Source organism: Eschrichtius robustus, chromosome 2 (assembly GCF_028021215.1).
Source record: "Eschrichtius robustus isolate mEscRob2 chromosome 2, mEscRob2.pri, whole genome shotgun sequence".
In the NCBI taxonomy this organism is placed as follows: domain Eukaryota; kingdom Metazoa; phylum Chordata; class Mammalia; order Artiodactyla; family Eschrichtiidae; genus Eschrichtius; species Eschrichtius robustus.
Window position 1 is genome coordinate 165,855,061 of NC_090825.1, and position 24,639 is coordinate 165,879,699.

At 53.2% G+C, this 24,639-nt stretch overlaps 1 protein-coding gene and 1 non-coding gene across 2 annotated transcripts; both read right to left on the bottom strand.

The window, feature by feature from the left end:
* Positions 1–1,616: 1,616 nt before the first annotated feature.
* On the bottom strand, positions 1,617–24,188 carry NCAN (neurocan). Its single transcript, XM_068534719.1, has 16 exons — positions 24,163–24,188; positions 19,829–19,908; positions 18,539–18,946; positions 15,857–16,031; positions 15,619–15,746; positions 14,771–15,064; positions 13,263–13,859; positions 12,615–13,065; positions 11,605–12,581; positions 7,633–7,749; positions 6,531–6,644; positions 5,035–5,193; positions 3,817–3,899; positions 2,950–3,094; positions 2,015–2,197; positions 1,617–1,762 (listed from the first exon to the last, which is right to left on the bottom strand). The coding sequence occupies exons 2-16, from the start codon at positions 19,899–19,901 to the stop codon at positions 1,617–1,619; spliced, it is 4,050 nt and encodes a 1,349-aa protein (XP_068390820.1). The 5' UTR covers positions 19,902–19,908; positions 24,163–24,188.
* On the bottom strand, positions 18,380–18,452 carry TRNAK-UUU (transfer RNA lysine (anticodon UUU)). The gene has a single exon. It is a non-coding gene; the product is annotated as a tRNA-Lys (tRNA).
* Positions 24,189–24,639: the final 451 nt, after the last annotated feature.

Sequence of the window (24,639 nt, forward strand, 5' to 3'; positions counted from 1 at the left end):
TTGCAAGCCAGTGTCTTTCTCTTATCTGAGCCTCAGTTTTGTCTTGTGTAAAATGGGAAAATAATGGTTCCTAAGTCACTGGGCTGTTGAGAAGATTCAAGGAGGCAGTGTGTGTAAGTCCTTAGCATGGTACCTACTCCATAGTTGTCAACTATGATTAGTACTTCCCAGGAGGGATATAGGCTCAGCCAACACGTTTCTTTCTCTACTGAACCCTTAGATGGACTGTATATTTGCTTATTTTTCTTTCCTGCAGAGGGCCATTCTCCACTGTGGTTTTTAACACTAATCCACAGATGTTACCCAGACTAGAGAGGTTGAGAGTGGACAAAGGACATGGAGGAAAAGCTGTGGATCTTTCCTGCCAGAGATCAGGAAGCTGAATCCCGACTTCTGGCTTGGGGAGAGTTTTTACAGGTTTGAGATTCTGGGGAGGAAGGCAAGGTGAGTTCTTTACAGCTTAGAAAATTAAAAAACTAAGAGAAAAATGTGTGTGTGTGTGTGTGTTTCAGTTTTAGCACTGCATATCTCTCTACATGACCGCAGGTAGATGTCACTACTTCAAGTTTTAAGCATTTCTAGTGCACCAGGCGATGAATGGAGGAGACAGGAATAGAGTAAGGGTAGGGGTGGGACCCATGGCAGGGGCACTACCAATGTCTGCTTGAGGGATGGATATGGGCGCCGAGCTAGAAAACTTGGCACCTCCTTGGACCAGGAAGGAGGTTCTTTGTCCCCTGAGAGATGGAGGGGGAAGAAATCTGGGTTCATTGAGCCCTAAACATCCTCTCATCTGTGTGTGTGTGTGTGTGTGTGTGTGTGTGTGTGTGTGTGTGTGTGTGTGTGTGTGTATAAAATTCACCACACATGCAGAACCACCAAATCTCAGCACTGGACTAGACCTGGGAGGGCAAGCAATACAGCTTCCCTTCATTGCCCACAAATTTCTCTGACTATTCTGACCCCTAACTCTGAGGGCCTGGAGGGATGTTGTTCCAAAAACATTCCTAAAATTCAGTACATAGGAATTCCACACTCAGTTCATCCACCAAGACTAAGGACTGACTTAGGCTGAAGTCCAAGGTGAAGGAAGAGCAGTCATCAAGTTCAAGCAGTGTGTGTCCATGTAATTTTCTACTCCCAAAGCCAGTGACCTTCACTATAGGCTTCAGCCTGCATTTAGGACATCTGACAGTTTACTAAATCTGAATCTCTCGTGGTAAAAGCAATTCCTTAGTGCGAATCCAAACACACATTCTTGCACCCTTATCAAAGCCTTATTTCCACAACTGGCAGTCAGCCTTGCCAACAAAAGACTAAACCAGTGCAAAGAATGATGATCTTTGCCGATTGTGCTTCCCTGCACTGAGAGATGCTCCCAGAGTTCAGCCTGACTAGGACTGACTTTTCAGACACGTGGCTACACCTGCCAAGAGGACCTTGTATATGTAAGAAAAAGGAGAGAGGAGCTTTTTACAAATGGTTATGTATGGGGGGATGTGGTTTGGGACTCAGGGGCTTCCGGACCCTCTTGTTTCTCTCTGGGCTCTGCCTCCCCAGGTGAAGCCTCCAGGGGAGGTGTGGGAAGGGGATTGTGCTTTCTTTTGCCTGGTTCTTCAGCAGAAATTCCCTTCGTCCTTCTCCCAGTCCTCTGCTGGGTGCTTCTTGTGTTTTCTGCGCTCCTTGTGCGATTTGTGGTGGTGATGCTGGTGGTGGTGTTGGTGGTGGTGATGGTGTCGCCGCATCCGATGGGATCGTCTGGCTGCAGGGGAGTGAGGGACGACAGGAACGTGGCAAAAGCTGATGAGAGGTGGGTGGCCTGATGGAACAGGCTTCCTCGGGGGAGCGGGAAATGGAGGGAACACCAGGCAAGCTAGTAAGTTCTCACTTATCTGCAAGGCCGTATTATCAGGCAGACATTCAACCAGATCAATGTATGTAGTCATGAGATGCTTAATTGGAGGCTACAAGTAGCTGGAAACTTTTGTTGGGGTGTCTGGGGGAAGCCACTTACGTTTGGTGCAGACGATTTGGGGCCGATCCCATTTGCCATTGCTCCGGCATCGGATGATGGCCACGTGGTGCTGGGCAAATCCTTCGTCGCACTGGTAGCGTACAGTGGCGTGGACATTATACTTGGCCTTGCGGGCACCAATGGGCAAGGCATTCTCCACTGCTGGAGGGGGACCACACAGCACTGGGGACAGAGGAACCTCCAGTTAAAGAAGTGGGTGGGACTGCGGCTGAACTGGTTTCATCTCTTGTTGAGATGAACCCTCAACAGGTCCCACCTTTTGCCCAGCTGTGACCTCAAAGGGCTAGAAGTGGATGTCTCCTCCACCCAAACCAGGAGCTGCTGAGTGGCAGGAACCTCCTGGACACATCCCAACCCCTAATTCTTGTGCATGATGGGAATGAAGGAGATGGGAGGCAAGAATAATCTGAGCAAATGAATGGAAAAAAGGATATGAAAATTGGCAAGGAAACAGAAGCAAGAATGAAGAAAAGTATAAGAGAAAGGTGGACATGAGAATATACATATACATATATATGTTTCCTTAATATGTAAAGAGCTCTTACAAATCAATAAGACCAATGAACCGATAGAAAATTAGGCAAAGGAAATGAACTGGTAGGTCACAGGAAATCAAATACATATAAACAGCTTATCAACATATGAAGAGCTGGTTATTCTCATCCTCGAAGACGTGCAAACTACGGTAACAATGAGATACTGTTTTTCAGGACTTAGATGAACAAAGAACAAAAAGTTTGAGAACACAGAGTTGGCAAGGGTGGGGGGAAAATGGGTACCCTCACATAGTGCTGAAGCGTGAAAACTGGGCTGGACTGACTCCTACATTTACAAACTTAAATAAAACAACGAACCAGTGACAGGCAGGAGGGAAGGTTGGGGGAGAAGGGGTGGGAGGGAGAGTAGCAGCATACCTGTGCCCTTCTTACAGACATAGGGGAGGTTGTAGTTGCAGGGAACATCATTCCAGTGCCCGCTCTCATGTGCCACCATCACCACACAGTCCTCCCCACCCGCGAAGAAATTGTCGGGCTGGTTCTCCCTCCAGTTCTCATATTGCTGTAAGAATGGGGAGCAGGGGGTGCTCAGGGGACATGCAGCCTGTCCCAGGCTCTGGCACTGGCACTGTGGGATTCCCCTGGCCAGACCACTCAAACTCTTAGGGACTCAGTGTTTCCATCTCTACAATGGGCACTGTTCTGCCTGCCCTGAGGGTGGCTGCCACTACAGTCCAAGTCAACCCTTCTCTAGCTGCGAGGCTGTGGTGCCCTCCTCCCTGGTCCTCCTGCCTCGTCTCACTCCCTGACAGTCTGTTTTCCACATGGGTCACTCATTGTTAGATAGTTGAACAAAAGGTGACCTCAGACTGGAAGTCCAGGAGAGCTTCCCTGAGGAGGCAACAGGAGAGCTGAAGGAAGACTCAAGGATAAGAACAACGCAGGCAGGGAACAGAGTTCTAAGCAGAGGGAATAGCTAATGCAAAGGCCCTGAGGCAGGACTGAGCTTGTCCTGTCTGAGGAACAGAACAGAGGCCAGGAGGGCTGGGGCTGCTTGATCCAGTTCGAGTGTAGTCAGAGAGTGGGCCGGGGCCAGTTCTCACGGCAGAAGAGAGGAGGTGGATTTCTTTTCTAATTGTGGTAAAAAATATATAATATAAAATTTACTAAAGTGAAGCCAGAGGGCCGGGTCATTGCAGCTTACCCAGAACTCTCCATTCTAGGCAGGGCCCAAGTCAACAGTCTGACTGCAGGTCCCCAGGTCCCCAGGCTGCCACCACTCACCAGCCCCGTGTTGTCCGTCCACTGGAAATCCCTCTCCACGATCCTGTCGTTTAGGCCGATCCATGTGTTTTCACGCCCAAAACCTGTGGGGTGTGGGGTGTCGTGAGGGCTGGGTACTTGCACCTCCCCCAGCCTAGGTTGCTGGCTGGAGGCCAGGTTGGGGGTGTGGGAGGGGAGACTCAGCCCCCTGCCCAGCCTGAAGGTGGGCTGGAAGGGGAAGTGGATGAAGACGAGAAGGGAGGGGGGGTACCCAGAGCCCCTCCCCCAGTTTTGGGTTTGAGCTGGAAGGGAGGACCCCAGCCCCTGTGCCAGCCTGTGGGGCATGGGCTGGAGGCCACGTCCCCCCATTTCCTAGCAGGCTGAGGCTCTGGCTGCCCTCATACTTGGGGAGTGGGGTTGAGGCATGGAAAGGGCCGGAATTAGGCTCCTGGCCTTGTCACAATTTGTGGCTTAAACAAAAGGCCAGAGGAAACAATAAAGACAAGTCAGATCTTTGCAGAAATGAGAGAGTAGGGGCTAAGAGAGCCAGCGAGCAAGGCTGGACAGGGCAGGCAGGTGAATCTAAATGAGCCAATCAGTCACTGAGGAAGGAGGAAGCAGCTGGATGCATGTGTGTTTGATTACATAGAGGAAAAAAGCCAGTGAACCAGGGAATGAACAAATTAAAGAATTAACAGGGGATGGGATGGGGAAAATGTGAATAAATAAATGGATGAAAAAGGGCAGAAGGAATAATGAGTAAATCAATAAATGCTGGATTTAATTTATGGGACACCCCTCTTTCTCTAAATCTCTGCTCCTCCCTCATTTCATCCCCCGCACCACAGATGCTTCTCCATCACCCTCTGTTCCCTGGCCCTGTTTTAACTGTCATCAGTGCCCTGAGAACCAGCTAAATTTTAGGATAGACTTATTTAATTAGATATTTACTTGTTTGACTACATCCTCTTCAAGAACGTCACTCCCTAAGGACAGGACAATGTGTGTCTCTGTGCCTGAAACAGTGCCTGGCACATAGCAGGTGCTCAGTAAATAGTCAGAGAATGAATGAAGTGAACGAATGAACTGACAAGTGAATAAATAGACACTTGAATTAATAAGTGGTCAGGGCTTGCATTAATGAACATAGCTTCAGAAAGGCAGCATCTTCAGGACCCTGGGGGGATGCCCTGACAAAGGGACTGTAAAGGCCACCCCTGCCCATCCCAGAGTCCCTACTGTTAATGAAGCCGTGTTCTTCGGGTGAGTGGATGCTGGTCAGGTGGCCGGCTCGATGGCGGCAGTCCCTCTCGGCATCCTCCCATGCCCGCCGATGGGCGAAGTAGCGGTAGCAGTGGCCCTGAAACTTGTGCCAGCCATGGTCACAGCCCTCTGTGTCTGGGAGGTGGAAAGGGAGCATGAAGGGGGCTGGCCTCAAGCCGAGGCCTGCCTTGCCAGCCGTGAGCACACCAGCCCACCAGAGAGAGGGCCCAATCCAAGGTCACTGTGGGGCTAAATCAACCCTCTCCCTGGGCCCATCCCCCAGCCCCCACTCTGTCCCCCCACCTTTTCACCTCCCTCCTCCCATATTCACTTCTTTTCTCTGTTGCAGGAAGAGATTCAGCTGGAAGATCATTACACCCATCCCCTCTTATCCCAACTCTAATGTCTCATTCTCTGATCTGGCCACATCCTGGGACCTCAGGAAATGGTCTCAGGAAAGCCTAAAATTTCCCTCCTGGGAAAAAACTCAAATAGACATTTCTCCCAAAAAGATATACAAATGGCCAACAAGCACATGAAAAGATGCTCAACAACGTGAATCATTAGGAAACACAAATCAGAATCACAATGGGATACCACCTCATACCCACTAGGATGGCTATAATTTTTTTTAAAAAAGAAAATAATAAGCGCTGGCAAGGATATGGAGAAATTGGAACCCTCGTGCATTGCTGGTGGGAATGTAAAATGGTGTAGCCCCTGTGGAAAACAGTCTGGCAACTCCTCAAAAAGTTAAACACGGAATTACCACATGACCCAGCCATTCTACTCCTGGGTACACCAAAAAGAATGGGGAAAAAACAAAAAGAATGGAAAACAGGTATTGAAACAAAAACGTGTACATGAACATTCATAGCAGCACTATGCACATTAGCCACAAGGGGGAAACAACCCAAAGGTCCATCAAGTGATGAATGGATAAACAAAATGTGGCCCATCCAATGGAATACGATTCAGCCATAAAAAGGAATGAAGCACTGACACGTGCTACAATGTGGATCAACCCTGAAAAACATCATGCTGAGTGAAAGAAGCCAGATACAAAAAGACACAGAGCGTATGACTACATTTATATGAAACATATAAAATAGGCAAATCCATAGAGACAGAAAGTAGATTAGTGGTTGCCAGGGGCTGGAGGGGAGGAATGGGGAGTGATGGCTAATGGGGACAGGATTTCCTTTGGGGCTGATGAAAATGTCTTAGAACTAGCTAGAGGTGGTGGTTGCACAACATTGTGAATGTACTGAATGCCACTGAATTGTACACTCTAAAAAGGTTAATTCTATGTTATGTGAATTTTATCTCAAGAAAATTATTCGCCTCCTGCCTGTCTGACTCACGGCCATGGAACCAGAGGCAGAGACCTGGAGCTCCATATGTGGGAAGCTTGTGGTCCAGCACCCAACCCTGCTCCTGGTACTGTTTCTGGGGTCTCGGCAGAGACTCACCTTTCTCACAGAGGCTGCCCCCGTAGCTGGGGAGGCAAAGGCAGACGAAGGCGTTGACCTCGTCGATGCAGGTGCCTCCATTCTCACAGGGGCTGGAGATGCAGTCATCTATATCTGGAGGGGAAGGTGGGGCTGAGTCAGAGGTCAGCCTCCCCGTGGCTCCCAGTCCCCATGGAGAACCAGGCAGAAGATGCGGTCATGACCCTACCATCTATCCCAGACCTGAGTACAACAGCGGTGGTCTGCACTGATGGCCCAATGACTCTGGAGGTCAAGGGGGTGGAACCTCACACAACTGATGTGAATTAGCATCAATGAGAGGAGATGCCACTGGGCTGGCTGAAAGCCAGAGTGTGCAGGACATTCCCCCTGACTCCAGAACAGTGAAGGTGGGTCTGGCAAACAGACCCATAGAATGTCGAAGCTGAAGGGTCTTCAGAATGTGGAGCACTTACAAGGATTTGCACAGAATCACGAAGTTGTTTGTAGGTACAGGGAGCAATCAGTTGAGCACCTCTTCTCCCAATCCCTGTGTAGATAGTGCCTGAGGCATGTATGATGCCAGGCAAGTCACTTGCCCTCTTTGAGACTCAGTTTCTTTTTTCTTGCAAAGTGGTGATAATAATAGCACCTCCACAGCGGTGGTTGTGAGTAGAGTCAATGGAAGAGCTCAAGAAATTGTATCATTTATAATTGTTATAATTTCATAATTTGTCATATTTCTTGTGTTGGGCTTTGGGGCTAGCTTCCAACAGTTCTAGTGGTGGTGCCTATACCCCTGCCCACCCAGGAGAGGGTAGGCGATCCCCTGGGGCCCTTTGCTGGTGGGAGTCTGAGCCTTACCATCCCTTTGTCTTCCCCTTCCCCACCCTTGCCTTGTAATAATGGGAGGCAGCACACCAGAGCCTCAGCCCTGAGGATGAAACCTCAGATGGTTGTTGCTGAGGCTGATTTACTGGAGCCAAGGAGTGAGGGAGGGGAAGGGAGCATCTGAAGCCAGCATTTTGTGATCCCTGATCCTCATGGGGATGACTGCTGGGATAGACCCCAGGGCTCTGAGTCAAACAAGTCTGTGTTCAGATCCTGAGTCTGGGGTACTCACCGATCTCACAGTTCTCTCCAGCAAAGCCCTGGTCACAGCTACAGCCGTACATGGTGCCATTGGCTTTACAGGTGCCCCCATGCAGGCAAGGGTTGTTCTCACAGGGATCCGAGGGGACTGCAGGATGGACAGGAGTACGGGAAGGAGTCAGACCACCAAGTCTGCCTCGCAGGGAATCCAGACCTCAGACCCCTAAAGGCCCTCTCATTTCACCCCTCTCTGTGGAGTCCCCTCTATAATTTCCCAATAACTGATTGCCAACTTCCTCTCACATGCCCCTGTGATGAGCTTACTCTTTTCAGGAACTGCCCAAAGCACCTGTGGGATGCCCTGGCTATGGCAAAGTCCTTCCTTGGACTGAACTAGAATGGGATTCCTGCAGCTTCTCTTAGGAAGTCTTCTCACAGAACATGGTTTAAGTGCCCTCCTTGACTTATCCCCATTTTTCTAGAAATACCCAACTGGTCATTGTGCTTCTCATACTTTGGAGCAAAGAAGTGGACATAGGTTCTAGATGGGGTATGAACGGCACTGGGACCAGTGGGAACCATCACTTCCTTCATCCTTGTGGCTCAACCTCTTCTGATGCAACCTCATTGGTTACAGTGTGGAGAAGTGGTGGATTACAGCAGTAATAACCATAGGCTGTGCAGTCAGAGAGGCTGGTTCAATTCCTGCCTCTGCCACTCACTAGGGAACCCTGGGCAAATTACTTCTGTGAATTTCAGTTGCCTCATTTACAAAATGAAAATAAAAATAGCTCATCCTGCTCTCCCAATCCTGACCATAATGCCATGACTGGCTCTCTGTATATCAGCCTGGGGCCTCTTGAGGGGTCTCAACATTGCTTAACACGGACAGGGCATCCAGGGAGAGTTGAATGTGAGGCCCTGTCCACCTCTCTCGTTCCTCAGCGTGGTTTCCCTGGAGGCAGGAGGGTCACCCCTCCCCATCTCAGGGGCTCAGAGGCCTTGGTGGGTGGTTTCTGGACCACCCTGGAGTCTTGGAGGGGCAGAGCAAGAACCCCCATGTACCCCAGATGACCCCTATCCCTTGTCAGGACAGTGTCAACCCTTCCACTGCAAGACACTAGAACCAAGACCCAGAGAAGGGCAGGGCCTAGCTCAAAGCCACTCAGCAGGACAGTACAAGAGCCAAGACTGGCCAACGGGGCTCTGGAAGCCCAGTTTAAGGCCCTCTCTCCAGGCCCTATAACCTAGAATTTGTTTCTGTTTTGTCCTGGTCTGGAGGCCCACAAGAAACTGAGACAATGACAAGCCGTCACCTCCTCCCTGATCTTCTGGACTCCACCTTCACCCTTAACAGGTTGTTCTCCCAACAGCTGCCAGAGGGAGCCCATGTAAACCTGAGTCAGGTCATGTCCCTCCTCTTCCTAGACTCCTCCATGGCTCCCCATTGCCCTCATAGGAAAAGCCAAAATCCTTACCTCAGCCCACAGGGCCCCGTGCAATGTTCCCCAATATCTCCCTGCCGGATCCTCCTCTCCCTCCTTCACTTACTCCACTCCAGCCACACTGACCCTGCTGTTCCTCCTACACACCAAGCACGGTCCTGCCTCAGGGCCTTTGTACAAGCTATTCCGTCTGCCTGAACTGCTTTCCCCCCAGATCTCTGCATGGCTCCTCTCTCACCTCCTTTAGGCTTGCTCAAATTCATCCTAACCCCCCTTCCAAAACCAAAACCCACCCACTGGCATCCCTCATCCCTTGCTTTACTTTTCTCTTTTGTCTTTATTACTTTCTAACCTCCAATATAACTTATTAGGACCATCGTTTCTTATCCGTGCCTCCCCCCAGAGTGGTGATGTTCCACATGGCAGCCACGCACAGCTATTTAAGTTTAAATTAATTAAAATGGAATAAAAGTTAAAACGCAGTTCCTCAGTCACAGTAGCCACATTTCAAGTGCTCAGTAGCCACCAATAGCTTGTTGCTATTGTATTAGACTGCGTAGCTCGAGAACATTTCCATCACTGGGAAAGTTCTAGAGCATTGCTCTAGAATGTCAGCTTCCAGAGGACAAGGGACTTGGTCTCAACATGGTGCCTGGAATACAGCAAGCACTCAATAGTTGCTTGCTAACTGCATAAAGGTAGCTGCTGGCCTGCCCGCAGTGACTGAAGCCTGTCCCTGGGGCAGTGGCGTGTACCACCACGGATGGCCAGAGAGGCCTGTGGCTATGTCTGTGCCTGGTGCCACCCTGGCACGTGCGGGCACATGCGTGGGGCTGCCAGGCGCCGGGACGTGTAAGCCCCACCAGGTGCCCTGAGCTGCTGACACCTGCCCACAGACTGGCGGTGACTCAGTCGCTTGCTGGTGCTGCATTTATTTTTGGCTTCATTAGCATTTCTGCTGCAAGCAGTAGGTGAGTAGGCGCCCAGGTCTCCCCCAGAACTGGCTGCCTCCCTCCACCCCGGCTGCCCATGGCTTGAGTCTGGAGCCGAAAAACCAACAAAGTCCAAGACAGATCCAGCCGTGGCCTTGGGGGCTCCTCTCAACACACTTTCCTTAGCACCCTTCTTTGTGGTTTCCCTCCCACCTGACCACTCCTTCTCTAGTTCCTTTGGCCTTGGGCAAGCTTACCCCCTCCCCAAGACCTCAGGGCGTTTTGTTTTGTTTTATGTCAATGAAATAAGCATCTTAGAGCCCAGCGATTGAGACAGAGACTGTTGTCAGCCTGGATTCAAATGTTATCCTTGACACTCCCCAGCTGCATGACTGCACAAGTCACTTGACTTCCCTGTGCCTCAGTATCCCCATCTGTAAAGTTAGGATCGTACTAGAACTTGTTCCTCAAGGACATTAAAAAGATTAACCAAGATGATTCCAGTAAAGTGCTCAGACCAACCCAAGCACAAAGGCAGTCACCAATAAGCATAAGCCTTTATTGATGCAAGTGCCCCTGCCCAGGGTCCACCTGCCTCCTGGGCATCTAAGAAAAGAAGATGCAGCCCCAGACACAACCCAGAGATGACAGGGTGGGTGATGAAACCCTGCATCCGCTGTTTCCATCACCATGACACTTTGTCTTCAAAAAAAAGGAGCAAGTGTAAAACCAATCGTGTTAATAAGAGTGTTTTGCAACTCAGAAAAAGTGTCTTTTAATTAGCTGCTGCTGCTTTTTTTTTTTTTTTTTTACGCTTACTTGACCGAAAGAATAGCTCAATATGGCAGGACCTAAAAAATAAAGGGCTGGAATTTGCAGGCTGAGTTATGGGCAGACCTGGCCCCAGGAGAACAGGGTGATGGCTTTCTCTGGACTCCACTGGGCATAGAGCAACCAAGGCACATGTGGATTTGGGTGCCAACTGAGGTTTGATCACTGACTAGCTGGTAGTGACATACCTCCCTGAGCCTCAGTTTGCTGTCTACAAAATGGGGGTGATGCATCCCACCACTCCCACCCCTTCCCAGCACCCACTTTACCTGTGGCTTGAGGCCCCCCACGTTTTGCACCACTGAATTCCAGCTGCAATTCAACACTTGTCCAGGAAGGCCTCCCTGCCATGTCTCCTCCCTCCGGCCCCACCCCAGGGGGGTTGCCTGTAACCAGCTCTGTCTTCCCCAGACTGAGGCATCGCTGAAGGCAGGACCCCAACATCACACAACACTGTCAGCTGAGAGTGGTCATGAACATGATTTGCTGACTGTACTCATCCTCCAAAACCAAACTCCGCCCAACATCTCATCATTGCCTCATTACTCGCTGTGCATAAAACACATCAAACACAGCTTCACCTCCTGGCCTTTGCCCAGGCTAGTGCCTCTGCCAGGAATATGCTTTCTGTAATTCAACTCTGCCTAATGAGCTCCCGCCTTCAACATCATCCCCTGCTAGAAACCTTCCCAGGCACCCAAGAACAATCCTTCCTCCCAGCTCTGGCCTACCCCAGCCCCTGGTTCCTGAGCGCAAACACAGTGACCTGGATGAGACCACGAGCTTCCAACTCACCCTCCTCTGCACTCCCATTTGCAGGGGTTCCTGGCAGGGCTGGCTCCTCTCCACTTGCTGCCTCCTCCCAGAAGCTCTCCACACCTGGGCTCCCCGCCAGGACCTCCAGCTCAAACTCCTCTGGGCCCAGGGAGGCAGGCAGCAGGGTGCTGGGGGAGTCCCACGGCACTATAGGCTCCCCCGAGGAAACTGAAATGGGCTTGTCCTCACTGGCTGCTGTCGGTGTCCAAGGAGGAAGAGCGGGCTCCCCTGAGGGGCTGCCCTCATGTGGAGGCTCCAAGCCTCTCAGGGTGCCCTGGGTCACCATCTGGCCCTCCGGCTCTGGATGGGGTTGGGAGCTTGAGGAGGCCATTGTGGACATGGCCAGGACCCCAACCTTGTCCCCCAGGTCCAGGGACATGAGGGACATCACCACACTTGTATCCACAGCCACTTGAGGGCTCAAGGTGGGGCTTTCATCTCCCTCAACCACGTGGGATCCAGGTTCCCAATTCCCACCAGCATCGCTGGTGTCTAGTGTGGCCATGGAATCCATGGGACCCACTGTGGCTCCTCCATCTGTAGCAGCCGAAGGCTCCAAATGTGGGGTGACCTTGGGCATCAAGGAGACCCCAGGGACCCCCAAGAGCACAGATGGGGAATGGGGGTCTAGCCCTTCACTGTGCAGTGACGGCCACATGCCCTGTGCCTCGTCCATGTTGGCCTGCAAGCTGGAAGTGGGGGTCTCTGCTGTGTTGAAGACCCCAGACTCAGACCCCAAGATGCCTCTGGCTCCCATGGGCTCAGTGGCAGTCTCAGTGGGAGTGACGGCTGCCACCACATTCCCATCCACAGAAGCCTGTGGGTTGGATCTGGGGTGCTCAGCTTTGCTGAGCCCAGTAGGGCTGGTCCCCCCAATTTTTCCGAAGTCTGCTCTGAAGGAGTTAGGACCAGCTCCAGCTTGTGTGTCTGTGGCTGCCTGCAAAGGAGCTGTAGGACTTCCTTTGCCATGGCTGCTGAGTGTCGGGGACATGGCCTCTCCACCTTGTCCCGTCAGGCCCAAGGAGGAGGGCAGGGAATACACTTCTGGATGGATGGGATCCTGGGGGCTGGCCTTGATCTCTGAGGCAGGGGAGGGTGGGGCAGCGGCCATGGCTTCACTATACCCCTTTACCTCACTGCCATCGGTGGGGAGGGGCGTAGGGTGTGACAGGAGCCACAGTTTGGGGGCACGAAGCATGGCCATGACAGGGAGGTCTGGAGAAATGACTGTGGGAGAAGCCTCCCAGCGGGCTGTGCTGGGGCCCTTCAAGGGGTTGGGAGCCAAGGCAGTGGCCTCCGAGGAGGACCAGGGCAGGTCGGGGGTGGCTGGCCTCACACTGGGGCCCTTGGATTCCTCTAGTTCCAGGCCAAGGGTGATGGGTGGGACCATGGTTGGGGGCCACAGCCAGGGCTCTGGGGGGCTCCTGCCACCAGGGGAACCTGAAACAATATCAACAGTAATTATAATTATCTCTCAGCAGCTCCTTCTGTTGATTGTCTCCTTGGCTCCAGGCCGGAGGAAGAGGGGTCTTCTGAGGCTTGGTGAGGCCAGGGCACCCAACTGTGATTCGGAGCCTCCTCCCCTGTCCCCCTGACATCCCCAGGCAGGTCCCATCTCCCCCTTGGACCCCACTCACCAGCTCCAGGCACATCCACCTCATTGGTCAGCACAGCCCAGGGGCTTTGGCTCCGGCCACTCCCCAAGGCGTCAGTGGCTCCTGTGGCCAGGGGAGGCTCCACGTAATTCCCAGCAACCTCTGGGGTGGGGGGCTGGACGCTGGCCTGGAGCACCCCCTTCAGCCCTCGCTGGGGTTCCTGTTGCTGGAAGTGGCGCCCGTTCAACCCTTTAAAGCGCCCTCTCCTCCTGGGCATGGTGCTGGCTGGGGTTGCCTCTGTGTGCATGCCCACCGCAGTGCCTGCCTCCACGTTGCTGGGGGCGGGGGACACCGTGCTCAGCCACACCTCCTCAGCCTCCAGACCAGGCCTTGAGGCTAGTGTGAGGCCCCCAGTGGCAGGACTGGGGGTCTCTCGAGACTCCTGCTTCTCTGCCAAGATCAGAGGTTCTTCTTCCCCACTGGACACCAGAGGCTCCTGGAAGTCTGGGGTGACTACCTCCTCCTCCTCCAGGCTGGGCTCCAGTTCTTGGGCGGGGGGCCCTTCTGCTGACAGAATCTCCCCCTCATCCCCAGACGACGGCGTCTCTGGGTTTCCATGTAGTGATGTAGGGTGATGAGCTGTGGGAGAAAGCAGAAGAGGTTGTGTTAGGCCCAGGGGCTGGCTGGGAAGTTCTGCCTGAAGTCTACCCACACTCCAGCATGCTACAGCAGAGATCTTCTATGTATCTCTGTCTCTCTGCGCCCCTCTGTCTCTCTGGGTTGTTTCTGGGATCCCCCCTGACTGAGAGACGGAGGCGGAAAGTTATCATCCTCACTGTTCAGGCTGGGGTCCACTGTAAAGGTCAGAGTCAACTGGTCACAGTAAAGGGTCAAGAGACAGCTTGGCTGGTGGGTGAAGCTCAGGCAGTGGCCAGCTCTCAGGGGGGCAGGTCAGACCTGGGCCGTGGCTCCTCCCACGGAAGAGAAAACGCCTAATGGGCATGGTCTTCCTACGAAGAGATTCCCCCCCCCACCCCACCCCCGCTTACACATAAGACTCAGCTCCTTGGACTTGAGGTTTGCAGCTTCTGAGGGTGTGGCCCCACCCTAAAGGTGAGGGTCATCCCTGGTCCCATCCCCGGGGGTGTGGCCTTGCTCAGGGGTCATGGCTAGTTGAGGTATCACTTCCTCCCCAGCGGGTGCTCATGAGCAAGGCTCCAGGTAAGAACTGCGCCATCCAGGGGCGTGTCTCTCAGAGATCTCAGGAGACATAGCCCACCCGCTAAACAGGACTGCCCCCCAGTGCTTGGTCTTCTCTGGGTCTCGTCCTCCTCTAAGGCGGGGCTCCTACGGAAAGCTTGTCTCAGGGGTATGACCTTTCCCTGGGGGCGTGGCTCACCGCAGAGGAAGTTTTCTCGTATCTCTCCCCTGCCTGGCCTCCACCTCCACTAGAAAGCCAAGCTCCCGGGGCGCGGCCATTATCAAGGTGCATGCCCTTGGGGCGTGGCCACCAGGGGACGCACACTCAAGGGGCGCGGCCTCACGCGCACCTCGGAAGCAGTAGGCGTCGTAGCGCTCTCCCGGCGCCGGGAAGCGGGTGCGGTTGGCGAAGCTATAGACGGTGCGCACGCCCGGGACTGGGCCCCCGCAGCGCCGGCGCGGCGTCTGGATCGGGTAGCGCACGCTGCCGTCGGCCAGCCAGCCCGGGTCGCACTGGTCCAGGCCCTCATGCCAGGCCAGGTGCAGCTGTCCTACCGAGGCCAGCACGGCGCCCTGGCGGCGGCACTGGGCACGCGCGCCGGCCAGTGTCAAGCGGCGGGCCAGGCCTACGTAGAAGACCTCGCCTGCGGGAAGGCGCGGGAGAAGGTCAGGGGGGCCCCAAGAACCCTCCCACGGAGCCCGGGAAGGGGGTCCCACCCCAAATAGCCCTGATCTGGCTGGATTTGGGTTGCGGCAGCCGCAGCTGCGTGCCCCCATCGCCAGAACATCACTGTCGTTACCTCTCATGCAGTGCTAAGAGGGGGCTTCACTTTCTTTTTCAAGTGAGGTAACTCAGGCCCCTTAACGAGTTGAGCTTCAGAAAGAGGGAGGGCCTTGGTGAGGGGGGCTCAGTGAGGAGGGAAGTAGGAAGAGGGAGGGGGGGCAGGAAGGGGGAGAGACTCAGAGAAGGGGACAAAGCCCCAGAGAGGGAAGAGGCTCAGAGAGAGGGAAGGGGCACAGAGAAGGAGAGGGGCTCAAGGAGTGGAGGAAGGCTCAGGGAACCAGTGGGCTCAGATCTTGGCTGCAGGTTTAGAGAGGGATGAAACTTAGGAGAGCTAGGAAGGACTTAGGGAAGGATTGGGGTTAGGGAGGGTAATGGGGCTCAGGAAAGGGGGTGTTCTGCGAGCCCCAGACTTACCCCCCAGCTCACGGGCAAAGCAATACACATCGTAGAGTTCCCGTGGGTCTCGCCTCCCATAGTTCCTCACCCCTGGAAGGCTGCTACGGTCACCATAGCAACCAGGACGGGACTGGGTGATAGGATACCTGACAAGACAAGGTGGGGGTCCCTCTCAGATGTGTGCTCCTGGGGCCCCCAAGGACCATCTTTCTCCAGGGGCTAGCTCTCCATCTCCCTACCCTGTGTACCCCCTCACCGAACAGTGCGGTCAGAGAGCCACCCGGCGTCACAGTTGTCAAAGCCATCCTCGAAGGCAGCCTGCAGGTGCCGTGGGGCTGCAATGGTGGCCGAGTTGAGACGGCAGGCCTCCTGGGCCTCAGCGAACGTCAGCGAGTAGCGATCCTGGGCTGCTCGGTAGTGGAACACAACACCTATGGGGAAACATCCAGGATGATTTATGCTGTAATCTTCAAGAACAGACCTCGCTCTTGCAGAATGCCCCCCCCCCCACCCAGTCTGATAATAACAGAGCTGCTGCCCTACACTGCCCTGTACCATGTCTGTTCACTCAGCAACAGGCATAGTGCTAGGGTGATGATGGGGAGTGAGACTGATATGCCCCCATTTTACAGATGAGGAAACTGATAGCAATGGCCATAAAGGGCCATAGTATTTGTTAAATATTTGCTATGTAAAAAGCATTTATAAGCACTATCTCATTGAAATCTTATAACAACCCTATGATTATCCCCATTTCCAGAGGAGCAAACTAAGGCTCAGAAAGGTTGAGGGACAGGTCTAGGGCCACATAACCTGTATAAGGGAGAGCCAGAAGTTATATCCAGAAAGACCTGACTCCAAAGATAGCACTCTTCTTGCCTAGGGTTAGGCTCTGGAGGTGACAGGAGGCATGGAGAAGAGTGAGAGAGAGATTCTGCCTTTTAGGAATTAAGTACATGCATACATAGGGGAAGCAAAGGCAGCAATGGGTGATCAAATGTGGTGGGTTTTTTAAAAATAAATTTATTTATTTATTTATTTTTGGCTGCATTGGGTCTTCGTTGCTGTGTGCGGGCTTTCTCTAGTCGTGGCGAGCGGGGGCGACTCTTCGTTGCGGTGCGCGTGCTTCTCATTGCAGTGGCTTCTGTTGTTGTGAAGCATGGGCTCTAGGTGCGCAGGCTTCAGTAGTTGTGGCACGTGGGCTCTAGAGCACAGGCTCAGTAGTTGTAGCACACAGGCTTAGTTGCTCCACGGCATGTGGGATCTTCCCAGACCAGGGCTCAAACCCGTGTCCCCTGCATTGGCAGGCAGATTCTTAACCACTGCGCCACCAGGGAAGCCCCCAAATGTGGTTCTTGCCCAGCTTAGAAATGGAATCACCGAAGGCTTCCTGGAGGAGGTGACATGTAAACCAGGACATGAAGCATCAATAAGCTCACTGTGACTCAAATTCTGATTTAGGGATGAGAGAAATGGCTGAGCAAAACAAAGGTATTAAACATTTTGTTCCATTTTATCAAACTGAGAGCTCCCAGAAGGCAGCAGCTGTGTCTCAGTCATGGCTATGTCTCCAGCACCAGGCTGGCATGTGGTAGCTGCTCAATAAATGTTTGGCTGAATGAACGAACTAACCAAACCCAGAGGTGGAATTCTCTTCTTTCACCACTTATCAGTTTTCTTTGAGGTTTATCAGTTTTGAGAACAAGGCCTTGGAAAGGGGATGATTGGTTGACCCCATAAAATATGCAGTGAGACACTGTTGGCTGGGGAAAGACTGTGCTCCAGAACACAGGGTGCAGGGACTTTGCTCATGGCCAACACAGGTTAAGGGAAATTGACTTCCCAGTAGGAGTCCACAGGCCATTCTCCACACAACAATCCATTCATTGGGCTTCCCTGGTGGCACAGTTGTTAAGAATCCGCCTGCCAATGCAGGGGACACGGGTTCAAGCCCTGGTCCAGGAAGATCCCACATGCCTTGGAGCAACTAAGTCCGTGCACCACAACTACTGAGCCTGCTCTCTGGAGCCTGTGAGCCACAACTACTGAGCCCACGGGCACAACTACTGGAGCCCATGCTCTGCAACAAGAGAGACCACCGCAATGAGAAGCCTGCACACCGCAACTAAGAGTAGCCCCCGCTCGCTGCAACTAGAGAGAGCCCACGTGCAGCAATGAAGACCCAAAACGCAGCCAAAAAACCCCACAAATCTATTCATTGATTCATTCGTCAAACATCAATTGATCATCTTCTGTGTGCCATGCCCTGTCCTAGGACTTTGCTTTAATAATTAAAAAAAAATATTTTTTTTGCCTTGTTCATCTTGATTGGTTAGGAAAACAGAAACTACACTGACTATTTCAACAGAAACAATTTAATATAGGAACTGGTTACATTGATGACTGTTATTTACTTAATCTATATTTTTAATCCACTTTTTAAAAATAACTTCACTTTTTAAAAACATATATTTATTTTAAAAGGAAATTTGTATTCCTATTTTAAATAGAAAGCCAATATCCTTTGCCTTATGTGAAAGTAGGTAACCATGAAATGGACTTAAAACAAGGTTATGAAATCCTATGAAATGCTGTGGTCCATAAGAGACTGAGCCAGAGGCTGCTCTCTCTTAGCTAAAAGAGAAAGAGAGAGATGTTAAAGAGAGAGGCGTACCCATGGAGACTTTCTCCCTGACTTTATCAGAAGAACTGAAAGCAAATCACTGTTCAGGGAGTGATTTCTTTTTCTTTTCTTTTTTTTTTGCTTGTGGGATCTTAGCTCCTTGACCAGGGATCGAACCTGGGCCCTCGGCAGTAAAAGTGCAGAGTCCTAACCACTGGACCACCAGGGAATTCCCCAGGGAGTAATTTCCAAGGTGACATTCAGTGGATGGGCTTCCCCATCCCAGCCTTGGCCCCTCCCCTTCCCCCAACTGACCCGTCACTTCCAGTGGCACCAGGTCCTGCTCATCCTCGATGCCCCTCACCACTTGGCAGCGGTAGAGCCCGGAGTCGCTGGCCCTCAGTGGCCCCAGTAGCAATGTGGCGTTGACCCGGTGCCGGGGGTAGGCAGGTAGTGACACACGTCCCTGCCAGCCCTTGGCCACTCGAACCACGTTGTCCTTGGCCACTAGGATGGGCAAGTCCTGCCGTTGGCCTGATGCAGTCCGCACCTTGGTCCACTTGATCCGAGGGGCTTCTCGGGCTGCACCTGGCCGTGGCCACAGGGTGAAGAGACAGGGCAGGGCCACCAGCTCTGCCAGCGCAGCCCGCACCGACCCAGACCCCACCTTCTGCATGTGGAGCCCCTTCTCGGCAGTGGCAGCAGCAGTGGCGTCCTGTGCGCCTGGGGTGGAGAAGGTGGAGAGAGGGCCTGACTGAGAGGCAAGGACCCTCTGACTGAGGCCAGAGAGGTTAGGTTGCCTACACAACATCACAATGCCGTACACAGATCTGTGATCTGTAACCCAATCTGTGAGCAGAAGAGGGGTAATGGGGTCGAATCCCTTCATAGTTCTGCCTCCACTCAAAGTCCAGACCCTGGAGGCCAGGGATTTAACTCTCAGTGTCACTGACTCACTATGTGTCCATGGGGAAGTCACTATTCTGCTCTGAGCCATGGTTTCCCCAAAAGTTAAGCAAGAGGCAGCCATTGGAAGAGAAACAGTGTTTGTGGAGTACCTTCTATATAACAGGCACTTTATAAATAGCAATCAGCTCATTTGATTTTCATAACCATCTGCAGAGGTAGCCATGTCTCATCCTCTTTTGGGGGAGTTGAGGAAATTGAGGCTCAGAGACATCATTATAATTGCATAAGGCCACAGAGCAAATCAGGAGGCGTTTCTAAAGTCTGGGCTTTTGACCGCTACTGGGGAGATGCCAGGGAGAGGCACACAGACCTTTATTTCTATTGTCCCACCCATGGCAGGCATCACTAATCAATCTTCATACTATTCTCTCTCCCTCTTTTTTTTCTCTCTCTCTTCAGCTCATCTCAGCAAAACAGTGAGAGGCGGGAACCTCTAGCCTCCGCTGGCAATGACTAAAAATAACCTCTCAGGTGTCTTGTTCGCTTTTGACTGTTCAAAGACTTTTTTCATCTATTCTCATTTTATTCTCCAGACCAAGCCAGAGAACCAGCAGGAGAAGGCTCTCAAGTTAAAACGCTGCCCCATCTTGTCAATTCTCCAGACCCCAACCTCTCCCACCCAACAAGCCAACTCACCCTGTTCCCCAGCCACAAAGAGCAGCATCTGGAGAATCAGGAGGCCTGAGACCCAGACAGACATGGCCCCCATCCTGGACCTGAAACAAGATGGAGAGGAAGGAAGGGGTGAGTACAACCCTCCTAGACAGTCGGCATGAAAGGACCAATTCCTCCCATTCTACAGATCTGGAAACTGGGGCTCAGAGAGGCCAGTGTGTCACTCAAGGTCACACAGTCAGCAAGCCAGGGCTGAGCCAGAATCCGAACCCAGGACTAACTGACTTCAGAATCCGAGCAGTGAAGTCCTATGGTCAGAGCATGGGTGCTGGAGGGAATCAAACCTGGGGTTGTCTTTTGCCTGTTCCTTGCTGGGTGACCTTGAGCAAGTAGCTTAGCTTCTCTGTGCCTCAGTTTCTTTCTCTCTGTGCCTCAGGGGATAACATCAGGTAGTTGGAAGGGATAGATGAGTCAATATAGTCAATACATATAAAATGCTTAGAACTGCCTGGCATGAAAGAGTAAATTTCAGCTCCTATTATTATTATTGACTTTAACATAGCCAAGATCAAAGTCCCATTTTTCAAGTCAGCCTCCCAAATCAAACTGGGGGCTCCTAGAGAGCAGCAGCCAGTCCTAGTCTGCCTGGGGTCCCTAGTTCTGGCAGCAGACTGGACTCCAATCCAGCCTGTAATCTGAGTTTGCTGACTGACACGATTCTCAGCTTCAATTCCAGGATTTGGTTGTCGCCAAGATTCTATTCCTGGTTTCTGGGATTTTTGAAGAGCTGCCAAGTCCCAGCTGGAGGAAGGGACCTCGCCCTCGCCCACCCCATCCTCCCCCTGAATTCATACTGACTGGCGAAGGTGCCTTCTAGATCCACAGAGAAACTCCAGTTGTGGGTCTAGACTCCTATAGGGGTTGTGGCACATGAGCATAAAGTGGACAAATATTGAGCACTACCTGTAAGCAAGGCCCATTCCAAACACTGGGATACAGCAGTGCCCTCCCAAACCTCACAGTCTTCCAGAGACTAGAAACCCTGGGGTGGTGGTGCGTCCCACCCCTCTGGAACCCCCTTCCCCTTACCCCGGGGGGGCTCAGAAGGTGGGGGCAGATGGGAAGTTAGAACATCACCTACAAACCCAGCCCTTGCACCCTCCTCCTGATAAAAGAATAGCCAGTGTGGATGGAGTCCAGAATAGGGTCCTGTGGGGGACAGCTGGCCCCACCAGTTCCCAGCTCCCAGAGGCCCCCATAGGGAGGCAGGCCGGGGACCTGTCCGTGGTGCTGAACTCTGGGGCGGCCACGCAGTGGCACTACCCGCTTGGTCTCCTTCTTGCCTTCTTAGGGCAGCATCTCGGGGTCCAGAGAGGGTGAGCGGTTTGCCTGGGACTGCACAGCAGGGCAGAGGCCAGCTTCTGGGACGATGCCCCTAACTACCGACCTGTAAACCTCAGCAACCTCTGCCTCCATCCCAGGCTGTCCTCATTTCTCCCCCTCGGAACCCTGAGCGGGGCGGGGTCCCCTGATGGCTGTCCAAGGCCTGGATGGGTATTAGAGGGTGGGGCAGGACTCTGGGCTGTGCCTACCCCAAGATAGTTTTAGGAGGGGGCAAGTTCAGAGAATTCTCACGCACGTGCACACACACACATACTCTGTATGGTTAAGAGCTCAGACTATATCCACATGACTTGACTTCAAACCCTGCCTCTACTCCCTACATGCTGCATGATCCTAGACAGCTGCTTCATCACTCCGTGCCTCAGTTTTCCCACCTGTAAAATGGGGATCAACCAGCACATACTTCAGAGTGTTATTGTGAGAATGGAATGAGCTAAGACTTGTGAAGTCCAAGAAATGTTCACTTAAACAACAGCTTCTTATACACAAAGCCTTGTGTACACACTCAAATATGCAATGGTGGTCCAACAAGGTGACATACAAAGGTTCAGTTGCACTCCCCCCCACACCCTCCCACACACACTCCATCCCCTCCAGTTGCACCTCACACACCCACACCCCTTCTCTTAAAATACCTCTTCCCCAGGGCCATGAGAGGTGAGCATTTACACAGCTGTCTGGGGCTTGTCCCCTCATTAATAATGCATGAGCCTCATACATATGCAAGTAGGGGCCTATGGGGCTTTGTGGGAGGGGTGGCCCAGGAGGGGAGAGAGACAGAGTGTGAGTGTGTGTGTGTGCGCGCGCGCGTGTCTGTGTGTGTGTGTGTCTCCCCCTCCCTCACATCCACCTCCTGTCTCAGAAGGCACTGAGTGAGGGTGAGTTTGCCAGCAGGCATTTTTGTGTGTTTGTGCCTGTGTGTGCGTCCAGGCAAGGATATCCATGAGGTTGCACCCTGTGGTGTGTGAACATGTACGAGGGTCCACAGCAGCAATATGCACTGGGTGGGGCATAGGGAACCCAGTGTGGTCTCTGGATGTGTGGGTTCAAGTACCCCTCAGCAGGGGCTATGAGCACACGTGTGTATGTGTTCCTGGCCTTGGAGTCAGAGCATATTTGTGTGCATGGGCTCGAGCATGGAAACTCCTTGGAGAAGAAAGGAAACCGGGCTCAGTAAATCATCCCAGGTTGTCCCTTGGAGAGCTGAACCCCTGTCAATGTCTCTCCCATTAGCTCCCCAACTCTGTACACAGACTACATCTCACACTCACCCACTCAGGGTCCACACTGCCAATCACATGGAGAGGACCCTTGCTGCACACACGGGACACATACACAGCCACACACTCTAGGCTCAGGGCCTAGGAGACACACACACTCACAGATTCACAGTGACATTAACAAAGAGAGACAATATGGGCACTTACAAGCCAGGCAGCACGTCTTCTGCACAAAGACACACACCCACAGTCTCAGGCTCCCCACATAAACCCCTCGATGAGGCCACTCTGTCAGACACAGTTCCTCACACACACACACTCACTCACGTAGCTGCCAGCCCCCTGGCACAGACCAGGCTGGATAAATTGTGGCTTTGGTGACTGGTGGGCATACATCATTTTGCAACCTGGTGAAGTGGCCCCCAGCACAAGTTTCCTGACGAAGACACAACCTTGGTCACATTAGAGTCACAGAGGACCCCGGGTCCCCCCATAAGCACACGCCTTCTCCCAGTACGGGGTAGACACACACACACACACACACACACACACACACACACACGCAAAGTCCCTACCTCCTGGGGGACGCCTTCCGTTTGGAAATGTCCACAAGCCAGTGAGGCTGCTGGGATCTGGGGTCCCATGGTCTGCCCAGCCCTCCCTCCCGGCCCTTGCCCCACATCCCCCACTGGGGCCCAGCGCCAACCCTCTCCTCAGCCTGGCTGTCTCCCATTAATGCTGCTGAGAGGAACAAAGAGGAACAGGGATGGGGATTGCTCCTGCCCAGGCTGGGCCTGGGGTCCCAGCCCCCTCCTTCCCAGCGCCTGTGCCCCCAAGCCAAGCCAGGACTTCCACATGCATCCATGTGGCCAGATGGAACAGAAGGGGTGAGGCAAGGATCTGTGTCTAGCTGTGAGGATGTGGCCAGATGTGGAAATACTGGGGGTGGCTCCCCTCTAGAGACTGGGTGCTCTTTACGGGTCCTTGGGATCCGTAACTGGGGGCTTTAAGAGGCTCTCAACTAGCATTCACCTCGGAGACACAATGTGCTCCCTGGGAGAAGGGACAGCACCCCAACTCCAAGTCCCAGGGAACAACAGGGACCACCTTGGGAAGGAGCCCCCCAGAGCCTCCTCCCTGACTCAAGATGTGGTGACAAGACTTGAGCCAAAAAGACAGGGAGACTGCAGGGCACCCCATCCCTGTCGGGGTTCACTCTCAGTGCAGACCCCGTCCATTGGGCTCAGGCTGGTCTGGGGGCCCCCTCCCTGCTGCAGTCCAGCCTGGAATCCTGCATTCATCTGCAAATTGGGAATCCCCACTTAAAATCTTGGGGTGTCTCAGCTCAGACACGGGGTGCCCTGTTCCAGAGTCCCCCACACAACGTGTGGGTGTCCCCCTCTTCTCTCTAAGCTCGGGGTGCCCCTTCCCTAGCCTCGGTTCCCAGTGCTTCCCCAATTCTAAGACCCACCCCCAGCCTGGCCCCTTCCCCGTCGCGGGGTCGTCTCCGAATTCCCCAGACAACCTTGCCCCAAAATCCGAATCCCCTTGACATTCCCAAGCCCTCTCCCAGTGTGGGTTCCCTCCCCAACCCGGGGCTTCCCTCCCCTTCTAAACCCCCTCCCCATTCTGGGGGCTTCCCTCTGATCCCCCCTCCCCAATCTCGGGCTCTGTTTCTGTTTTCAAGGACCTCTCCCTCAACGCTGCCCCCTCCCCACGACGGACCCCCACCTGGCTCCTAGCTCGGACGCATCCCGGGGCGGTCAACCGGCACAAAGGACTCTCTGGCTGCGCTCAATCCGCGCCGGGTCCACCCTTGAGCCCTGTGCTCTGCTCGCCCCAGCGCCGCCTCAGCGCTTATAAAGGGGCTGCGGGGCTGCTCTGCGCATGCGCCCCTGTCAGCCCGACGCCTCCAACTGCGCGAGGGAGGGTGCTCCCTCTGCCTAAAACCCCCTCCCTATTCCTACGACCACTCACCCCACCCCGGGGAAGACTGTTCCTGACTTCCTCCCATTCACTTCGCCCCAGGTGCCACGTTAAGGATCCCCAGACGCCCCCGCAGTGGGGTCTGCTCCATCTTACAGATGGGGAAACTGAGACCCCAGGGACACGAAGTCTCTCCCAAGGTCACGCAGAGGGGAAGGACTGAGCTGGGATTCCAACCCTGGTCTGCCTGCAGGTTCACACTTGAAGCAGTTTTGGCTACAG